Here is a 21,624-nt window from a genome sequence, read left to right on the forward strand (position 1 = left end):
ATTTTTATCCTCTTTCAGGTACAACTATCTGAACTACCTCATTAAAGACAGGAAAATGAAGAATTCTCATGATGCCACTAATATTAAATTTTAGAGTGGATTGTAAATACTCTGAGATTTTCCCACACAATATGAGTTTTCCTCACCTTCTAATTCTAGGGGTTTTAGAGAAGAATTCAATGATGGCTCTGTTTTCAAAACATTAATTTGGTGCTTCTGCTTTCCTCTCTCCACAGAATAAAAGACCTCTCTGCCCTATGTTATTTCTTACAAGAGATGAAATACTCAGTATTTCATTGATCAGTAATCAGCAACTTCAAGAATATATAAGTATCACCCACATTCTTCAACTGTTATAAAACCAGAGGAAAGCTCTCTTTTTTTTTCAGACAACAAAATCCTTCATCCCTCTCTTCATTATTTCCTTGTTAATTAATGGAAAAAGGAGCAGAACTGCTTAATGGTAACTAAACAGTCTTTCCCAAACAGAAAGAAATGTATGGAGACTGAAGAGATGTTAATACCTGCATAAAAATACAACTTTACAAAATAAATTAAAAGGACCACTGTACCACATCATACGAAAGCTCAGTTTTCCCAGGTCTAACACAAAAGCAAATTCTTCAATCTTAAAAATATTTCTACAATAACACACATTTCTTAAAAAAAAAATAAATAAAAAATAATGCTGTACATGTAGCAAAGAAAAGCAACTTTTACCAGCAAGGGTACAAACTGATGGCTGAAATTGCAAACAAAGAGACAACATGTCCAATATGAGGCAAACTCTTAATGAAGACTTACCTCCAGAAACTGGGGCATCCATGAAAACGGCTCCCATTTTTTCAACTGCTTTGGCTAATTCTTTTGAAACTGCAGGGTCTATAGTACTGGAATCTATTAGCAATGAGCCTTTCTTCACTTTCCTAAAATTAAGATTTATTGTTAACTATTTGTTGTACAAGACATCTGCAACTATTATCACGGTACTGGCTTTCCTCAACATGATAAATGTAGAGACACTTTTTGGTACACTAATAAACAGAAAGTTTTAAAAGTTACTGAGCAAGATCTGCTCAGTATGTACACTGCTGAGTATGTATACTGCAGTTCTAAATGACTCAAACACAATAAAATCTGAACACAAGAAAGGATATGCTTCCTAAACACTATTATTAAAAAAAATACACAAAAATGGTGCCTTAGGAAAACTTGCCATAGAATCAGAGAATGGTTAGGGTTGGAAAGGACATCAAAATCATTTAGTTTGGGCAGTATATCACATAAGGATCATCTAAGATGTACTGCAAGCAACTGAACTAAATGGTAAAGCAGCCTAAAATTTCATATATACTAATACAATTTTCTTTCTATACATATACAATATCTTAAGTACTTATCAGAATAGCCTGACTGCATTCTTTTAATCATTGCTAAAATTTATTCAACATAAAGGTCTTAACTAACACCACAAAAACCCACTGCAGTTCTAAAGTGAAGCAGGGGGGAAAATGTTAAATTTTCCCATTGATAGCTGCTAAATTTAGGCAGAAGAATTGTACCCCAAACTGTAGAACACAAAAAGTTGTATATGTGTTCAAAAAATGCAATTAAAGTACAATTTTCTAATGCCCTCAACAATAATAAAAAAGATTATATTTTTATCCCTCTTTCCATTCAATTGCATGACTTCATGTCCACTGGACCAGCAACCACCATGAAATCAAACAGCATAATTTTTTTGTCATAAAAAGGCAAGTAATTTGAAGCTATGCATAACAGATGAAGAGCTTTGCTGCACCTTGTGTGCTCTTGACAGTACAGTGAATTTTGCCGAATCAAACTGCCTAGATTGCTGGAAATAGTCTGAATACACACATACAACCGTGGGCCCTACTACAGCTTCAGATTCAAACAGTGCCACATACTGGGCAGAACCTGTCCTTTTTCACAGGTGGGATGAGCTGCTGCAGTTAGTTTGAACATATGTAAATGAAAACCACTGTGGTAGATACAGTATTACATCATCTCCCCTAACATTCAGAATAAGGAGCAGTTCCTTGGTAACACAACAGGATGAGAAAGTTAACCTTTAAACACTCAGAGCCTCAGTGTTTTCTTCAGTAGATAAAGAAACCAACTTCTTCAGAACATGATCAAAGTCAAACCAATCACCAAGGACCAGGTCACTCTAGTGTGACAATTAACCACTACTGTCAAATTACGCCTTCTTCTCTTGAAGTGGCTGAAAAACTGCAGCAATGCAGGACTGCTTTCCACATTCCCTGCTCCCCCTGTGCTCTTCCACATCTACTAGGTCCTCAAAAGATTAACTGGCTGTATTACATCAGTAAGTACTGCAAAGTCTTCAAGTGCCGCCATCCTGGATACAATTCTCCTGCAGCTGCTTGCCCAGCATTGTGGGACTGATCCAATTACCCTTCCCTGAAGAGTCTTAAGTTATGGATACTTAGATCTGCTCAGTCCTACTTTGTGAGGAATTAATTATGGACAGTAAGGGAAGGAAGCAGCTATTATTTCTGATATTGCAAGAAGAATAGAAATAATCCTCCTCTACTTCATTTTCTTATCATCCACCTTAATATTGCCTATCATCAGTTTTAGACAATCTACTGTGTTTTTGTCTTCTGTATGTTTCTTCCTTTATATTATTAACCCGGATAGCTGTGAGATCCTACATAATCCCCAGAGGTACTGAGTAGCCTTAGTCAGCCTGTCAGGAGCAGTGCACATGTGTACAGAAAAACCTTTTAAATACTATTTATTTTTTTATTTGAAAAGTCCAAAAACTGTGAGTATTAGAATTCCCCAAACTATGGATTTGTGGAAATCTCTCCACAAAAGTTAAAAAACAGTTTTGCATTAAACAAACTCTTCAGATAATTTCTTGTGTAATAAACAGGCAATAAGAGTATAAAACAATAAAGCCTTGTGAGGTATTCCATGTTAATGCACTTTAATACCATGAGACAAAATGACATCACTTCAGAACATTTAATTTATAGAATTTGAAGTTAAAGAATGAAGCACTGGAGCAAATAATTTTTGCCAGCAAATATTCTAGTTATACTTGTCTGTAATACAGTAAAAGAAACATGCAACTGAGAAGGTAGATAATAGTTAAATTACCTCAAATTCACATGAACTATTATTCTACTGAAAATAAATGAAGAGTTTAGCTAAAAGCCATTCAAATGCAAACACAGATTAAGAGAACTCATGTAATTAGAAATATCAGTAATGACAAGCAGAGGAAAACAAGATGTGCCCTGAAGGCACAGCAAGAGTCACAGCAACAGCAATCATTTGACAAACAATGTAATACAGCCATGAGCAGGACTGGGAATGCTCCAAACTGCAAAAAATTCTTACTTTAGAATTCCATTTGCTCCTGTGTAAACTTCTTTTGCATTGGGACTTGAAGGCAGCATGGTAATAATTCTGTCTGCTCTTTCTGCTACATCTGCTGGGGAATCTGTTACCTTTTAAAGAAAAAAAAAAACAAAAAACCAAACCCATATTAAAATTATGCAAGCTTACACTTCCTGAAAAAGAGACATCAGACACATTTCCTGAGTTTGCTTTCAGTATTCACAGGGCACTGGTCACAACAAAGCTAGGTAAAAAAATGTAACACAGCAAAACCTGCCCTCCTAATGGAAACATTGATTAATTGGATCCAGTAACAGAAAACAAAAAAATGTGGAAAGGATGTCCTATCACAGAAGGTCCTCCAGAACATCTGTCAATGGGGATGCTTGCATCCCACCAATCCACTCATGAATCTTCAATTCACTGTAAACCACCCCTCTATACGAAATATTGCTCTAGAACATTTCTAAAGAGGGACAACAGGAAGCACCACAAAAATCTCGCTATTTTTCTTGTCTTATGTACAACACTGGAGGAGAGGAAGACTGAGGTAAAAGAAAATATTACTTAATGCACCTTTCAACCTCCCCTTAAAAAAAAAAAATCAGATGAACTGATGTTCCTCACAATGTTACAGCTGACATTTTTAAAAGGAAAATTATCAACTCAAGCATCCTTCACTAAAAATATCTGACCAAGTTTCAAAACATATCATTAGGTATTGGCTGCTAAATAAATAACAAATTGATGACCTCATTTCACCATTCCTTATCTATTGATAACTACAGGTATTTGTTACCATTTTTGTTAGTTTTGAGACTAATGGCCCTATGTAAATACATTCACTTTTTAGATACAATGCATTTATAATGACTCAGCATCAAAGAAAGCGTGTTATATACACATTTGTAAGAAATGCTGAATACGATCTTGAAGGACTTCTGGGATACAGCAGAAGAAACTTTCTTGATTTTGACTATAAAATAAGTAAGAGAAGAAAAGAATGTATATACTCACTGAACAAAGCTCACTCAGAAAAAAAAAAGGAAAAGAAACTGGCATAGACGGGACTTAGAAAGAGGCAGGTTTGGTTTTGAAAGAATAAGTTAATAGTACACAAAACATCTGGTATACCACACAGTTATAAAAGGAAACATACCCTAGTCTAAAGAACAAAGCTTAAGAGGAATAAATGAGGCAATTATAAGCAGAAAAGCTTCTATATCTGATTAGTTAATTTTATGACTTGCTTCCCTGGAGACCGGAGAACCTAGCTCTTTATATAAGAGTATGAAACCTTTGTCTTTAGTTCTGAGTATCTTTGGTTTGGTTCAGTTCCAATGGGTATTATTACAGAAAGAGAGAAGATGTGTGTAGCTGGAACCAGCATTTATATACATCTTCTTATCTGAAACTATTATCTCCAGTATTCTTAGAGGTTTACAAGTTTTCAGCTGAAGACTTTGTGACCCATTTTCACCTTTCGACCAGAAGCTGAGAAACATACTATATTGGACACACAGCTTAAAAACTACATCAGCCTCACATTTGCACTTGGCTAGACAGGATATAGATGTTTTTTTTGTTACAGATTTAAACAATTCTTAAGCAACAGAGATATACAAAAAAACATTGTAGTGTCTTTAATTTATTCCATCCACCCATATGTTTCAGAATACTGACATACCTTTTATAGGAAGAAAATGAGATTAAAAATGTACATAGACTAGGACAGTACTTCCACAACCACACAAAGGAAAATCATTTTGTTACCTTGAAGTAAGTAGCAAAAAAAACAAGTAGGAATTGAAGTGGAATTGCCATTCTTGACTTTTCTGGTACTGTGAACAAATACGATTAATAATTCCAGAGGAAACCTATTTACCTGGTTCAACAAGCAGTATACACAACCTCTTTTATTTTATTTGGGACTTTCTGTCTCAGAAATCAAGTTTAATTATTTGAAAGCTATAAAGAAACATTAAGCATTTGAAATAATTATGAATATGTGTGTAACTTTAAAAAACATACCAAATACTAATTGCTGATTACTAACATAGAGCATACGGGCTTGGAGTATCACCAAGTGATACTCACCAAGTTTCATATATGTTCTGACACCTGCCAGTTCAAACAAACTTTTCCAGGGCGCAGCTAGGTAGGGGAGACTTTTCTTCAACTGGACATTGGTTTATGCCCTTCAACATGTGCATCTGCTTATATCTGTCCAAAATGCTTTCCTAATTTTTTATTTATATTTATGATAAGTCAATAATTCTGCTTGCCTGAAATGCCATTCTTACTGAATACACTGAAGGAAACTCTGTTTTTATGCTGCTTTATGCACCAGATGACTTCAGTAACGTTCTCAAACTGTCAAATAGATACATAAACTGAAGCAAAGCAACTGTGTGACACATATGTGTGAGAAAGAAAGTGATAATTAGGAGGAAGGAGAAAGACAGTAGAGTGTGGAGGCAGCCTACTTGCTCACAGCACGTGAGCAGTATTTGCCTTTGTTTGCAGCCTTGCAACTTTCTCCAAGTTTCACCGCAAGCGGTTCCATATGCTCCTGCTCAGACAGTTTTTCCCTTACTATTCACCATCAGCAGGCAGGTGGCTGCCTCCTGACATACATTACCTCACAGTTCTTTACTTTAGAAGATAAAGTGGAGTCACAGAATATATGGAATCATGATCAAGCATCCATCACCCTCCATATGCCTTGGTAGTAGCACTGACTTTAAAAATGAACATCTGACAACTTTACTGTCTCTTGGGGGGAATCTATTCACCTCTGTAACACTCCTGATGATTTTACCCTACCAGCCAGACTAAAGAGAAAGCAGCCCTTGGAGCCCAATATTCCTTCTACAGCACTTTCTATAAGGCCCCCTGGACCCACAATTTTCCAGCTCCTGAAAAAAAACGTCAGGGTAGGATTTACACCTATAGATCAAGAAGAAGAAGTTATGTTTGCATATTTTCTTTAAGTGTGTTTTATTTGTATTTAAGCCTACCCATGTATTCTCTTAGTGATTTATGATCTTAAAACATACTTTGGGATTTATTTTTAAAAGGACTACAGTTCAGCTTTAATATCACATGTTAAGTCCTGCAGAGGATGCCAAGGATTCTATTACTATGGCAATAAGCTATCTAAACGGGCAGCCACAGCAAAGAGATCCCACTGCAGAATACAGATTAAAAATACAACCAATTGTTCCATTTGCCCAGTCTCTGACCCAAGAAGGGTCTGGTTCATTCCTGAGGATCTCAGCTGCTTTAACAAAATAAAAAGGGTAATTAGGAAAAGAAGCTGCAAAGCTTAGTTTCCCACTTGAGGCCATGATTCTGTAATTGTTCAAGGGGAGCTGCAGTTAATTACCAATAGGTACACTTTATCATTTCATCTTTTGGGAACCTTGATATTACCTCATTATTATAAAACAGCTGCAATAAGTTTCAACAGTTTAGACTTTCAATGCATGCAGTTCCTCTATCTAGATCTACCTACAATTTCCCTGCCACTGCTAGAGAATTCCTTCCCATCCTCTACACTGTCAAATCAGAGTACTATTTTTCCATTGGTTTCTCCTCATGCGAGTACATTCTTTTGTTTCAGTGTTTTATGCACCTATCCACCCACTCACAACCGTCTAAACTGCTATTGCTCTGAAGCACGTTAAAAACATTCAAATGCATTTCAGACACCTAGAAATAACCCACCATCTGAGAGACTGAAAGGGTTTCTGGGTGTATTAACAGATCAACAAAAGCAGTAGCACTGACTGAACAGGGCCAAGATTTTGCAGGGTATGTGGCAGGAAGGTAAAGCTCCTTAATGTGATCGATTTCCTTCCCTCCTTTTTCTTTTTTGTTCTTTCCTCTTCTCTCACCATAACCTTCCTTAAATAATTAGAATTTTCCCCTACCCCTGAGGACTGCACCTTGAAGCAGCAGGAAAGCTCATATGTCCCTATAACCCTTACAGCTATGCCAGCAGGAATTTTTAACTAGGGTCATTTAACCTGAAAAGGTCAAAGTAGGAACCAGATGAAAAGCAGCCCACTGGACATCTAGACCTGGGGGAAGAGGAAGCATGAGAAAGAAGGAGGTGAAAGAACAGGCCATCAACCTACTCTCATAAAAAGGAGGGGGAAGAAAAAACCAGCTAGAGAAGTCCAGCAAGGTAGCAATTCTGGCTAACAGCATGAAAATTACTTAGGTTAGAATCATGTCTTTGCCCACAAGTGAAACCTCCTAGGTTCTGATTGCATTCACTATGCTGTTTTAATTCCAATTGTGATCTTAACCAAGAAAAAAACCCAGATTATTTAGTTGAGTTGCATGCAGGAACCATTCAACACATACAGTCATTGTTGAAATAAAGAAAGTTTATTACTATACCTGAGCACCCAAGTCTTGAAATTCTTTGCAAGCTTCTGGGAACACATCATATGCAATAACTGGATATCCATGTTTTAACAGGTTTTTTGCCATTGGATTTCCCATGTTACCCAGCCCAATGAATCCAACTGGGGTTTTGGAAGCCATTGCCCTAGAACACACTGATTTCAAAACAATATATATCAATATATTTGTATTTTAGAGTAATGTGTAACAATGCTGAAACAAAAGCTAGCATGTTATCTGTTTTCACTGAATTAATCAACTTCATGCTTAAAACAATGGAAATGTGAATCCTATTCTACATAATTTAAACCATCCCAGAATGGTTTTTCTAATATCAAAGGTTTATGTGGGTGTTTCACAAAGTATAGTAATAATCAAACTTCAGCAACATCCCTGAAAGCTAAGGTCTGAGAAGGCTCAAACACAGACTTAAAACATGCAGGCTTGGCTGTATTTTTTTATGTGTCTAAATCCTAAACTGGATAGGCAAAATAAAATTTTATATATAATTTACAGACTCCTTTGCAACTTTGGTTGCAGCCTTGGGATATAGCACCTCCTCTCTAGAAATAGACTAAGGCTGTCACTTTATTTCATGCTGCCCCTCACAGACAGTAACTAGACTCTTCTGATCCTGCACCCACATACAAGGTGACAGTTTTCATAATAAATCATTGCAAATACTTTAAGCCATGTAAATACTGAAAACTGAAACAAACTATAGCGTATTATGAAGTCTTTACAGGAATAACTCCTGCATTCTATCTGCTGTACTAACAATACAGAACTATAAAGCATAACCTACAATCTGTGGAAAATGCTACAGTTTCAGTCAGTTTTTACAAGTAGTAGCAAGTATCAACTGCTGGACAATAAATAGCACTGCAGGTATTCATCTACCGCAATTACCATCTCATCACTCCAAATTAGCACAATTTGCCAGTGCTGAGATTTCTTTGCCAATTCATAAAATAATTTCTCCTTTACAACAAAGGAAAAGGTTATGCAGAATAAACACTAAGGAATGTGGCATCTAAGCAGCCAGAAAGAGGCTAACTAACTACAGAACTACTGTAACTGAAGCACACATACAGAGAGCATGTCTAAGCTGGATCGAGACTCTAAGAGGTCCTAATGCTTAGCAAAGAATCCTCTCTAGGCCAATAACACTTGATTAATCATTTTAAAGTCTTTCTGACTTCAAGCTCCTTCTTAGCCAGCAATGGCCATGCTCTTTGATCTGCAGCACTATTCTGGAAGTGTCACATTTAATAAATCAGGTTTGTTGAGAGAACTTTGGTCTGAGACAGTTTCCACGGATGCCTGCAGCAATTACATAGCTAAAGAAGTAGCACAATTTAAAAGAAAACTGCACTGGGAAAATGCTGAGTACGAACTGAGATAAGTCACGAAAAGAGCACGTTGCTTTTTTTAGAAGCTCTAGATGTCAGATCTAGGAAACAAATGAACTAAGAGCCTAAACCACCATCATGAGCCATAGCAATCATCATGTACCCAGTACATCACTTACACTACTCTAAGATTGCTCCTCTTGTTGGCCCAAAGATTCCAGCTTCCTGAAGAAGTTCAAGTCCTGGTTTTCAGCATCTTTCTTTCTCCACCACTTAGTACCAGGGGATCTTACTTACCTTGACTTCAGCAAAGCTTTCAAAACAGTCTCCTCTAATATTCCACTAGCCAAATGTGGAAAGTATGCACTGGACTGGACTGATGGATGAAATACCGTCTGGAATGTTAGGCTTAAACAACAGTAATTAGTGGTTCGAAGACTAGCTACAGTCAGTTATGTGTGATGTTCCTCATAGGTCAATACTGGGGCTGCTGCTATTTAAAAATTTCATGAGTGACTCTGGTGATGGGACATAAGCACCCTCAGCAAGACCACATGTGACACCCAAATGGGGGGAATAGCTGAAAAACTGCAGGGTAGGACTACCAGTCAGAAAGGTTGAGGACACGGGCCTTAAGAAGTTCAACAAAGACAAATACAATGTCCTGTGCTTTGGGCAGCAGATGTCATGGCAAGCTGAGGACTGGCTACACAGGCTGCAGCTCTGCAGAACCTGTGGATTCCCACAGAGAGCAAGTTGAGTAAGTAGTGCATCCATGCAGCAAAAGATAAATGACATAACATGCAACATTAGCAAGGACATACCGAACAAGTCAAAGAAATTGCTGATTCCACCCCCCACAGCACAATACACAAGAGATGTGGTCAAACTGCAGACAGCCCAGCAGATATCAAGTATTATGACCAAGGAGCTGGATGATATGGTGTATGACCAGAGGTTAAGGGAACTGTCTTTGCTTATCTTGTTTAAGCAAAGGCTAACTGCAGTCTTCTATTACATACAGAGTGAGAGGAAAGAAGAGTTACAGGGCAAATGAAGCCAGATTCTTCATAGAGGTGCACAACAATAGGACATGGGACAACAGCCAGAAGCTGCAGGAAGGGAAATTCCAGTTGGAAATAAGAAAAGCATCCCTGATGATGAGAAAGGTTCTGCACTACAACAGCTGCACAGAGAAGTGGTGGAACCTACATCCTTGGAGCAACCTTGGAGCACCCAGAGCAACCTGGTCTACCTTTAAAGATAGCCTTGCTTCGAAACCTCAGTCTTCTTTGTGAATTCCAAGTAACCTTATCAGAAGCATAAATCTGGCTGCCATGTCTAGGCTCATTCTTGTAGACTTCACTTTTATCCTGATTGCTGCTTTCCTCATACTATCTCATGGACATCTAACCATCATCTCAAGCTAAACATCAAGAAATCTCTTCAGCATCTTCAGAAAACTTTCTTGATACCTTTTTTTTTTCTGTATCAGAACACCAGCAGTGATGCTTGTCACTCACACCTAAAGCTTAGAAGATCCATCCATGATCTGCTTAAATTTTATCAATTCCTCATTCATCACATCTGAGATCTCAGCTACTTCAGAACATGGTCATCTGGGTTAATTTAATAGAAATAATCTTGCCTTGATCTTCATGGAAATATTGGGAATTCAGAAGGACATTTTGCCCATGCTACTTTCTGTTGTTCCTTCTTTGCATCCTGCCATACTTTTCTCTATTATGTCACCTAAGACTGCTTTGCTTTGACAACTTTTCATGGCTATCATCACATCTTACTATGAAGACATGAACTGGTAATTGGACGGCAATGACAGGCCTGTTGCCAACAAGCATTTCTATTACTTCTCTCAGGCAGCTGTTCACAATGTAAATATCCATGAAACCAACTCATTCTTCTACTGTAAGACCTTCCTTAAAAATCATAATTTTGCAGTATCCCCACAAGGCATAGCAACAGCTGAGCTGGAATACAAGGCAACATGCTGTTGGTATTTTTAGTTTTGAGTCACTGTATTCTATTATTTTCCCCTTTGTCTGTCTCTGTTGATTTTCTCTTATGTTAGTTCATGAATCAGGGACCATTTTCTGTCTGTGCTAGCTAGAACATATTGAAATCCACAGGAATTGGGCCCTGTAAGAGAAATAGTTCTATTCCTGACTCGGTTTCTGACTTCTTAGTGTAGTTTAACTTTTCACAGCCCAGTGTTAAATTAGACACTTCACAATTATATAATTTGATAAACAGCTTTGAAAAAAAACTCCGGATCCCCAGGTACTCAAATAGAGAAAAACTGCTTTCAAGGACTGACAAAATTAGCTCACGGATATACCCAATTTCAATTAAATTTGAATCAACTGCATTTAGAATCATGGCATATTTTTTAATGACTGCTTAAGACAGCGGGGGTTTGCCAAACAGAGGATGTTTAAGACATGATTTTTCACATCTTCATATTAAATGAAACTCCACAGGTGCTATCATGGAAAGTGATGTCCAGCTTGAATATCCAGGCACTGTTCACCATGTGATAAATGGTACAGGATCAGTTTTGAAATAAATGTATAATTTGAACAATGGTATTCTGCAAAGCCACATACACATAGGCTTAACTAATCCAACCAATTGTACAAGCATTCGCAGAAACTGTCCCTGTGGCATTGAGTCCATTTTACTTCAACCATAAAATTTACGGTAACCTGCTGCAATCACATGCCTGGAAAAATGCTCAGTGCACATTAAAATTCTAACAGGACAGAGAAGCAACAGAAGGTACTTTTAAAATAAGCACTGATACAATGTGCAACTAATTCTCCTTCACTGGAAACAGAACCAGTAACACAGATTAATCTATAGATCAACTTAATAGACAGTAAAACCAGCTACAGCTACACTGACTCCAAAGAATTCGGGCTTTCCCCAGGAGATTTTTTATTATACTCTTGAGGGAACATGTGCTCATAGAGCCCCATGACTATGGAGACTCCATTGATGAGAAGAATTAATTTATGACCCTCTTGCCATATTGGGGGTTTACAGACAATACAGATTAAAATGTTTTGCTTTGAAAAGTCAGCCTACAATAGTAGCACTTGGCCTAATCTACAATTTCATAAGAATTTTACCTTAAAAATAATTTGATTAAAAAATAATTAAGTGTTTGTGAATCTTTGAATGTCTTTTCTTGAATAGAACACATCCATTAAGAGAGCAAATTCAGGAATGCACAGTCTGCAATCTTGACCATAGAATACCTGGCCTATACGATGACCTAAAACTTGTCTTTTCAAGCTTCTACATAAAGATACTCAAACAATTATCTTTTTAATCTGAATGATTACAGTTACAAGTTTAGATGTTTACCTTTCATTTTACACTGTCTCCCAACCTAATGACTCCTACAGTTCTGAGAAGAAATTTCAGCTCCAGTGGTGCCTTGAATTCACTGCAAATACCAGACTGCACAGTCACTACAATATGCAGTGTAGAGGAAATCTCTTCGTATTTAAACAAAATGGAACTAACAGCTGGATAGGACCACAGACAGTAGAGCTGGAGAAGGTCCAACATGGTTGTACTCGGCTGGAAAGCACAGACTAACCGGCCAAGGACAGGACTGAGAAACCAGCAACTCTCAAATTGTAATCTCAACTATATTACTTACTTTTTGGCTTTATAAAATCTATTTTGAACCATGCTCTCCAAAATTTCTAGCTCTTGGGATAGAATCTGTGGCCCCACAGTCAAATGAAACCAATAAATCTGGAACAAGAGAGAATAGCACACACATTCCTGTCCCATACAAATTTCCTAATCAAAGTTGCATTAATATTCTTGATCTCTTCGCATCAGTCAAACGAGCTCTTTCCCAACCCAGTTGGAGAGATTTAACAGGAGCAGGGGAAGATTCACAGAGGAAGCTCAGCTACTGATGTCACTTGTTTTGCTCAGGAAGTACTGCTGCATATGAAGTAACATAACAAGGAGAGGGACACAATTCAATATAAGCCACTAAACAAAGGATTTTGCCACTGATTTAGCATCCTCAGTCTGGTACAAGAGAAGACATGATCCCTTTTCTCCTTCCTGTTTTGAAAAAAATGAAGAGAGAGAGATTCTGTGTTCTTTGCAGACTTCTCTATAGAAACTTACAAAACCTCTACTGATCTAGATCCTGGAGGGAACTAGATGGAGAAACATAGAAGTTAAGAGAGGCCAGCTGTACACAGGCAGAATTAGGTCTTTCTGCTCTTAGCAGCTTTGCCAATGGAATTTAAGTTGCCCCAGGGTCACAGGCTTTTAAAGGTTATGCAATGATTTTCAGAACTGCACTCTGCCAAAATCATAATTTAAGATTATCCAACTCAAAATTTGGCCAGCTTTACACTAAAAACATCCAATTTACTTTTCATTGCCTCCGCAAAGGTCTGATGATGAAAACCAGACATGCAATCCTGCAACAGTCAGAGTCTTCTTACCTCATTTTTCTTATCTGTAGCTATACCTCATTAAGTGTTTGCTAATACATTAAGGACAAAAATATGTAGGAAGTACTTTTCATCTAAAAGAGTATCAAGTGTACGCTACACTTGATCCCTCCATTTAGCAATGTGCTTGACTTGTGTCATGGCATGTCTTTCTGTCATAATCCTTGCTTTCTAATTAACGCTTCTGTGCAACAGAGCATGCAAACATTTGACAGTTCAAACACAACTCCTGCACCAACAAAAGTACTATTTAACTATTAACTGAATGGGCCATTACTATTCATTCAAAATTACTTGTAAAGACATTTTCTTTCTCTAGCAGGGTAGTGTCTCCTCTGATGAACACTTGAGTTGATGAATCTTCATTCACCAGAAAAATCTTCCTTTCTCAGCCATGACACCTCATTAACCCCCACTTTATCCCCTCTAGTAATCCCCGGGGAGGATTTTTCCACATACACCAAAAACGTATCTCCAAGTAAGGTCATATACACCCTCTCCATGAAGCACATTTGCCAGTGACTGCCAACTGCAAATTACAATACAAGGTCTCTGTCTAACTTGATAATACATGAACATACACACTTTAGATGCTCCTCCAAAATCTGCATTCTGTTACTTTCCTCCTTGACGATTTAACAGTCTCTAGTATAATCATACAGAAGAAACAAACCATCATGGTCTGCACCAGCTGCAAAGAGCAACTGACAAGAAATTGAGGAGCATTTGTAAGTGAATGAAGATAGTCTGCTCACTAACAAAGCTGTGGTGTTGGACAGCTCTTGGATCTGGCAGAGTTCTCTCGCTAGGATGGCGTTTCACTCAGAATGATACGTGAAGAAAACACTGATCTAAAGACAACTTCTAGGCTATTCAAAACTAAAGAAAAGGATGGCAAGCCTAATAAGCGCATTAGAGATGGGGAAATCTCGACATATAACTAAGCAGTAGAGCTTAGCAGTTAAGAAGTCTTAATACTTAGACCTTCATCTCATAAACACTTGTCAGAGCCAACAGGACTTTCAGCAGTCACTACTAAGCCAGAAGATAAATGCTGTGAGTGAAATTCTGTTCTATGGAAGTTTCTTGGGAGAGTCACAATTTCTGTTTAGACTCAGTCACAGTTTCTCATTCAGGTCTTCAGGCAAGGACAAACTGTATTTTTCAACTTTAAGGGCCAGTGTAATGTTTTTGGTTGCTTCTCACACCTGCTCTTACCACTAAAAAACAAGATCTCTTCTATCTTCTCTATGTTAAATATGACCATTGGGATATTGACAAAGACAGTGTATTTCAAAGCTCTTACAAAAATTCCACCAGCTACCATGCACTGCAAGTTCAAAATATACTGAAAGCTATTGATTTGAACTGTGTTATCACAGACGGTACTAAATACACAAACAGGTCTCCTGTATTTAACTTTACTAGCATGTGACCAATATGCCTACTGCACCTGAGCTATTACTTAGCACAGTACCAGAGCTGCAACTGTAAAAAAACCCCATAAAGTTCATGCATTACTGAGAGAGTCAAGCAAAGATAACACTGAAAGCTAATTTCAAAATTGTGTCAAACACTTTTCACTGATCAGTTTAAATGAGGTTTAAAGGAGAATTACAAATGTTTAAAAGTTACTAAAAAGTAATTGAGTAATTCTTGAAACACTTTTTAAAGTGTCAATATTTTAGAACCATATAGCATTAAAAATACATATTTCCTCCTCTTTGCTACTTCAAAAACTTTCACCTATTTGGTGTGGAGCCTAACTATACAGTGGCACACATGAACCACAGGCTGCTATCAATATTATATTGAAAAGGCTACTAAAGGTATATTTTCAATCATTTGCTTCCGCAGTGGAAACAGTGCTAAAAAACAATAGCATGATTTTCAGGACTCTGAAAAGGGAAAACACCTAGGTCCAGTTCTGCAAATGTATTCTTCCTTCACTTACACTGACAGGACATTTAAATGTGTTTGCTCCTTCCACTGCCTGTGAACCAACATATATGCGAGTGACTGCCTGTGGAGATGGAACAGCGGGAAGTGCTGCTTGATTTACCTTCAATTTTAGGAAAATAATCATATACAATGATCGAGAGGGTCAAACACCCCAAATCTAGGTAACAGGTACTGCCAACACGTCACTGGTGCCACAGGCACCACTCGTGGGCTCTGATAATTCCAGGCATGCTATTTTAAGCAAGTGAATGAAAACATTTACTGAGCTGAGCCACTCCGAAGCTCCAGCACGGCCCCACATAACGCAGCAGCGGGGGCCGCTTCGCGGGAGCGCGCCGGGCCACTGACAACCCCCACTACTGCCCTGTGGGGTCCGTTCCCGGGCGTCCTGCGCAGCCAGGCGGCTCCGGGGCCCGTCAGGCGCGGGGCCGACTGCTGCATCGGGCCCCGGGGTGCGGAGGGCCCGTGGGCCACCTAAGGCAGTGCAGCAGCAGCGCTCTCCGGCCGAGCCCGGGGGAAGGCCCGGCTTTTCCCCGCCCGGCAACGACCGCCCGGCGGTCAGAGCGGACCCGCTGGAGCCGAGGGGAGGGGTCCTTACCCATCGCCGCGACCCGCCTGTGCCAGCGCCACCAGCCCGCAGGTCGCCCGCGCACCACAGCCGCGGCCATGCTGCGCCCCGCGCCGAGTGACCTCCGGCCCGCGCCACCCGCCCCGACACCTCCCAGCCCGCCACCGCCAGCGCGCTGCGAGCGGCAGCTGCCGCAGCCAACTACAGACTCCCCTCGGCGGAGCCCAGCCAATGGGAGCACAAAGCCACGCCCCTGCTGCCGGCCGGCCCCGCCCGCCGGCCAGTGACGGATGGGGGCGGGCTCTCTCCCCGCGCCCGGTGCGCGGAGAGGGGCGGGTCGGGGGCCGGGCAGGCGCTGGGGCTGCTCATTGGAGGGGGGGGGCGGTGGGGAGCTGCGTCCCTCGACTTGCGGCGCCCCCGGGGGGTGTTTCCTTAGAGCCCTCCTCCGCTGCGCCTGCCCGCTGCGGCCTCCCCTTCCTGTGTCGCCGCTGAAGTGAAGGGAGGGTCCGGTTCATGGTGCGAAGATGCGGGGACGCACGGCCTGGGCAGCATGGTGTAAACTGCACCTTCGGGGTGAGCGAAAAAGGCACCTCGTACTGCTTTTGCCGAGTCAGCACATAGGCTGTGACTGGCTTCGTCGTTGTGGCGGGTTGACCCTGGCTGGACGGCTGATGCGCATCAAAGCCGCTCTCACAGGACAGGGGAGAGAAAATACAGCGAAAGGCTCCTGTGTCAAGGAAGAGGAGAGATCATCCAGCCGTTACCAGCATGGGCAAAACAGACTCGACTTGGGGGGATAGGGATTAATTTATTGCCATACAAATCTCAGAGTAGGACCCCTTCCTTCTTCCCGGGCGCAGCTTTACTCCCAGTTTTCTCTACTTCCCCTTCCTTCAGCAGCACAGGGGGACAGGGAATGGGGGTTCAGTCAGCTCATGATATGTTTTCTCTGCTGCTCCTTCGTCTTCAGCGGAGGACTCCTCACACTCTTCCCCTGCTCCAGTGTGGGGTCCCACCCACAGGAGACAGCCCTCCATGAACTTCTCCAATGTGAATCCTTCCCACAGGCTGCAGTTCTTCACAGGCTTCACCGGAGTAGGTCCCCTCCATGGGGTGAATCCTTCAGGAACAGACTGTTCCAGCATGGGTCCCCTGCAGGGTCACAACTCCTGTCAACAAACCTGCTGCAGTTCAGGCTCCTCTCTCCACAAGGTAAGAAGTCCTCCCAGGAGCCTGCTCCAGCACATGCTTCCCATGGGATCACAGCCTGCTTTGGGTCCACTGTGGGGTCCTACAGGGGGTGCAAGTAGATACCTGCTGCTCCTCATAGACTTCCATTCGCTGCAGGGGCACAGTCTTTCAGGAGACTGGCCTCCCTTGGGATCTGCACTGCAGATAGCCCCTCACACCTAGGTCACAGCTTGTCATGCAGAACTATATGCATAACATGTCATAGCTCTTCTGTTCTGTTCCATTCTCCCTGGTAATGTTCAAGGCCAGGTTGGGCAGTCTTGGGTGACATGGTTTAGTGTGTGGTGTCCCTGCCCATGGCAGGGGAGTTGGAACTAAATGATGCTAAGGTCCTTTCCAACCCTGACTATTCTATGATTCTGTGACTATTCCATTCCATTCCTTACACTCACAGTTGTGAGTAGTATCATGATGAGACCGTTATCTACCTGAAATGCCAAGAGGTTTTCAGGACCAAAGACACTATCAAAGGAACAAATCACACACAAATCATTTTAAAGGTGGAAAGAGTATTTTATTTATTAATAAATAAAGTTATTTTATCTCAGTTAGATTAGGTTAGGTTAGGCTAGTTTAGGCTTCCATCCCATCCCATCCCATTCCATCCCACTCCATTCTATCCCATTCCATTCCACTCCATTCCATCCCATCACATTCCATTCCACCCATCACATTCCATTCTGTCCCATCCCTTCAATTCCATTTCATTCCACTCCATTCCATTCAGACACAAATCAGACACAAGTCAGGTTACAGGTGGAGAAAGTGTTTTATTTATTTGCAAATAAAATTCTTATATCTTAGTTTAGGTTAGTTTAGGCTAGTTGTGGTTAAGTTAGATTAGGTTAGACTTAGGTTAGAATACATTACGGTGAAGGGAGGATTAGAGTAGACACTAGGAAACGTTTCTTTACCCAGAGGGTGGCCAAAAACTAGAACAGGCTTCGTAGAGAGGAGACCAATGCAATGTGCCCATTAGTGTTTCAGAGGCATTTGGACAACACCCTTAATAACATGCTTTAACTTTTGGCCAACCCTGAAGTGGTTGAGCACTTGGACTTGATGATCATTGTAGGTCTCTTCCAAGTTGCAACTTTTTTCTCCCGACTTCCTTCTTTCCCTAACAGTACATGCTTAGGAAATACCAGAGGACATTTCATCCCAAACCTGCACTAGCGTAAGGGACTGAAAGGGTATCGTCCCATCATAGGCGTTGGCTCTGTCACTTTGTGCGAAGGAGGCCAGTGCCTTCTGATGGGGGTCAGAGATGTTGATTGTCTCTGGATCATTTAAGCACCTGAAGAGATTTGCAAAAAACCATGTGTGAACTGTTTTTTGAAACTCTTCTGTGTTCATCCAGTTTAGTTGGGTTGGACTTTACCTTACCTTAAGTTACCATAGACCTTAGGTTACCTTACACATTTGGTTACCTTAGACTTTAGGTTACTTTAGACTTTAGGTTACCTTAGACTTTAGCTTAGCTTAGAATTTCGGGTACCATAGACTTTAGCATAGCTTAGATTTTAGCTTAACTTAGACTTTAAGTTACCTTAGGCTTTAGCTTATCTTAGATTTTAGGTTACCTTAGACTCTAGCTTAGTTTAGATTTTAGGTTACCTTAGACTTTAGCTTAGCTTACAGTTTAGCATATCTTAGACTTTAGGTTAATGTAGACTTTAGCATAGCTTAGACTTTAGGTTACCTTAGACTTTAGCTTAGCTTAGACTTTAGGTTACCTTAGACTTTAGCTTGGCTTAGACTTTAGGTTACCTTACGCATTCAGTTACCTTAGACTTTAGCTTAGCTTAGAATTTCGGGTACCATAGGCTTTAGCATAGCTTAGATTTTAGTTTAACTTAGACTTTAGGTTACCTTAGGCTTTAGCTTATCTTAGATTTTAGGTTACCTAAGACTAGCTTAGTTTAGATTTTAGGTTACCTCAGACTTTAGCTTAGCTTGGACTTTATGTTACCCTAGACTTGAGTTTAGCTTACAGTTTAGCATATCTTAGACTTTAGGTTACCTTAGACTTTAGGTTACCTTAGTCTTTAGCTAGACTTTAGGTTACCTTACGCATTTGGTTACCTTACATGTTAGCTTAGCATAGACTTTAGGTTATTTTAGACTTTAGGGTACCGTAGACTTTATCTTAGCTTGGACTTTAGGTTACAATAGACTTTAGCTTAGCTTAGAATTTCGGGTACCATATACTTTAGCATAGTTTAGATTTTAGCTTAGCTTAGACTTTAGGTTACCTTAGACTTTAGCTTACCTTAGATTTTCTCTTATATTAGACTTTAGGTTTCCTTAGACTTTAGCTTAGCTTGGACTTTACAATACCTTAGACTTTAGCTTAGTTTAGACTTTAGGTTACCTTAGACATTAACTTAGACTTTAGGTTATCTTCATCTTTATCTTAGATTAGACTTTAGGTTACCTTCATCTTTATCTTAGATTAGACTTTAGGTTACCTTAGACTTTAGTTTAGATTAGACTTTAGCTTAGCTTATACTTTATGTTACCTTAGAGTTTAGGTTAGCTTAGACTTTAGGTTACCTTACAGTTTCGGTTACCTTAGACATTGTCTTAGCTTAGACTTTAGATTACCGTGGACTAGGTTTCCAGGGGACACTTGCAAGTCCACCTTTGGTAACCTTGGTCTTTTGGTTACCTTGGAGTTTTGGTTACCTTAGAGTTGAGGTTGCCTTAGAATTTTGGTTACCTTGGACTTTTGGTTACCTTAGGCTTTATTTTAGCTTAGACTTTATGTTAGCTTAGTCTTTAGCTTATCTTAGACTTTAGCTTAGCTTAGACTTTCGGTTAACTTAGACTATAGCTTAGCTTGGATTTTAGATTACCTTGTACTTAAGCTTGGCTTAGACTTTAGATTCACTTAGACTTTAGCTTAGTTTAGACTTTAGCATAGCTTAGATTTACCTTTGGTTAAGCTTCAGGTTACCTTAGACTTTAGCTTGGCTTACACATTTGGTTACCTTAGACTTTATCTTAGCTTAGATTTTAGCATAGCTTAGACTTTAGGTTACCTTAGAGTTTAGCTTAGCTTAGATTTAAGCTTTGCTTAGTCTTTAGCATAGGTTAGACTTTAGCTTAGCTTAAACTTTGGCATAGCTTAGACATTAGCTATGGAGCTTTGGAGATTTGTTTACTTGGACTTTTGGTTGCCTTGGACTTTTTGTTACCTTGGACATTTGGTTACCTTGTTCTTTTGGTTACATTAGACCTTTGGTTACCTTGCACTTTTGGTTACCTTTGTCGTTTGGTTACCTTGTAGTTGTGGTTATCTTAGGCTTTTGGTTACCTTGGACTTTTGTTTACCTTAGACTTTTGGTTAACTTAAGCTTTAGTTTAGCTTAGACTTTATGTTAGCTGAGACTTTAGCTTAGCTGAGACTTTTGGTTACCTTGGACTTTTGGTTACCTTGTACTTCTGGTTACCTTAGGCTTTAGTTTAGCTCAGACTTTAGCTTAGCTTAGACTTTAGCGTAGCATAGACTTGAGTTTAGCTTAGAGTTTTGGTTACCTTACACTTTCAGCTTAGCTTAGACTTTTGGTTACCTTAGTGATTAGCTTAGCTTAGACTTTTGGTTACCTTAGACTTTTGGTTACCTCAGACTTTTAGTTACCTTAGACTTCTGTTTACCTTGGACTTTTGGTTACCTTGGACTTTTGGTAGACCTTTGGTTACCTTAGAGTTTTGGTTACCTTGGACTTTTAGTTACCTTGGACTTTTGGTTACATTGGACTTTTGATTACCTTGGACTTTTGGTTACCTTGGAGTTTTTGTTACCTTAGACTTGAGGTTACCTTAGACTTGAGATTAAGTTAGAATTGAGGTTACCTTAGAGTTAAGCTTACTTTAGTCTTTAGCTTAGCTTAGACTTTAGCTTAGCTTAGAATTCAGTTTATCTTTTTACCTTACATGTTCAGCTTAGCTGAGACTTTAGCTTAGCTTAGACTGTTAGTTACATTAGACTGCAGCTTACCTTAGGCTTCTGGTTACCTTGGAAGTTTACCTTGGACTTTTGGTTACCTTAGGGTTTATTTTAGCTTAGACTTGATGTTAGCTTAGTCTTTAGCTTAGCTTAGACTTCATCTTAGCTTTGACTTTAGCTTATCTTAGTCTTTAGGTTAACTTAAACTATAGCTTAGCT

The 21,624-nt window shown here is 39.7% G+C and overlaps 1 protein-coding gene across 1 annotated transcript in view; it reads right to left on the reverse strand.

The window, feature by feature from the left end:
- The window catches only part of HIBADH (3-hydroxyisobutyrate dehydrogenase), an 83,918-nt gene extending 67,553 nt beyond the window's left edge, over positions 1-16,365 (reverse strand). Inside the window, exons 1-4 of the mRNA XM_061464834.1 lie at positions 16,233-16,365; positions 7,804-7,964; positions 3,394-3,503; positions 805-926 (exon numbers count right to left, since the gene is read on the reverse strand). Coding sequence (XP_061320818.1) covers positions 805-926; positions 3,394-3,503; positions 7,804-7,964; positions 16,233-16,302 — 463 coding nt within the window. The 5' untranslated portion in view covers positions 16,303-16,365. The remainder of the gene's footprint in view (positions 1-804; positions 927-3,393; positions 3,504-7,803; positions 7,965-16,232) is intronic.
- Positions 16,366-21,624: the final 5,259 nt, after the last annotated feature.

This window comes from Pezoporus flaviventris, unplaced genomic scaffold, assembly GCF_033815535.1.
Source record: "Pezoporus flaviventris isolate CSIRO_AGI_PZ_B2104156 unplaced genomic scaffold, CSIRO_AGI_Pfla_v1 ptg000037l, whole genome shotgun sequence".
Taxonomy (NCBI): Eukaryota; Metazoa; Chordata; class Aves; order Psittaciformes; family Psittacidae; genus Pezoporus; species Pezoporus flaviventris.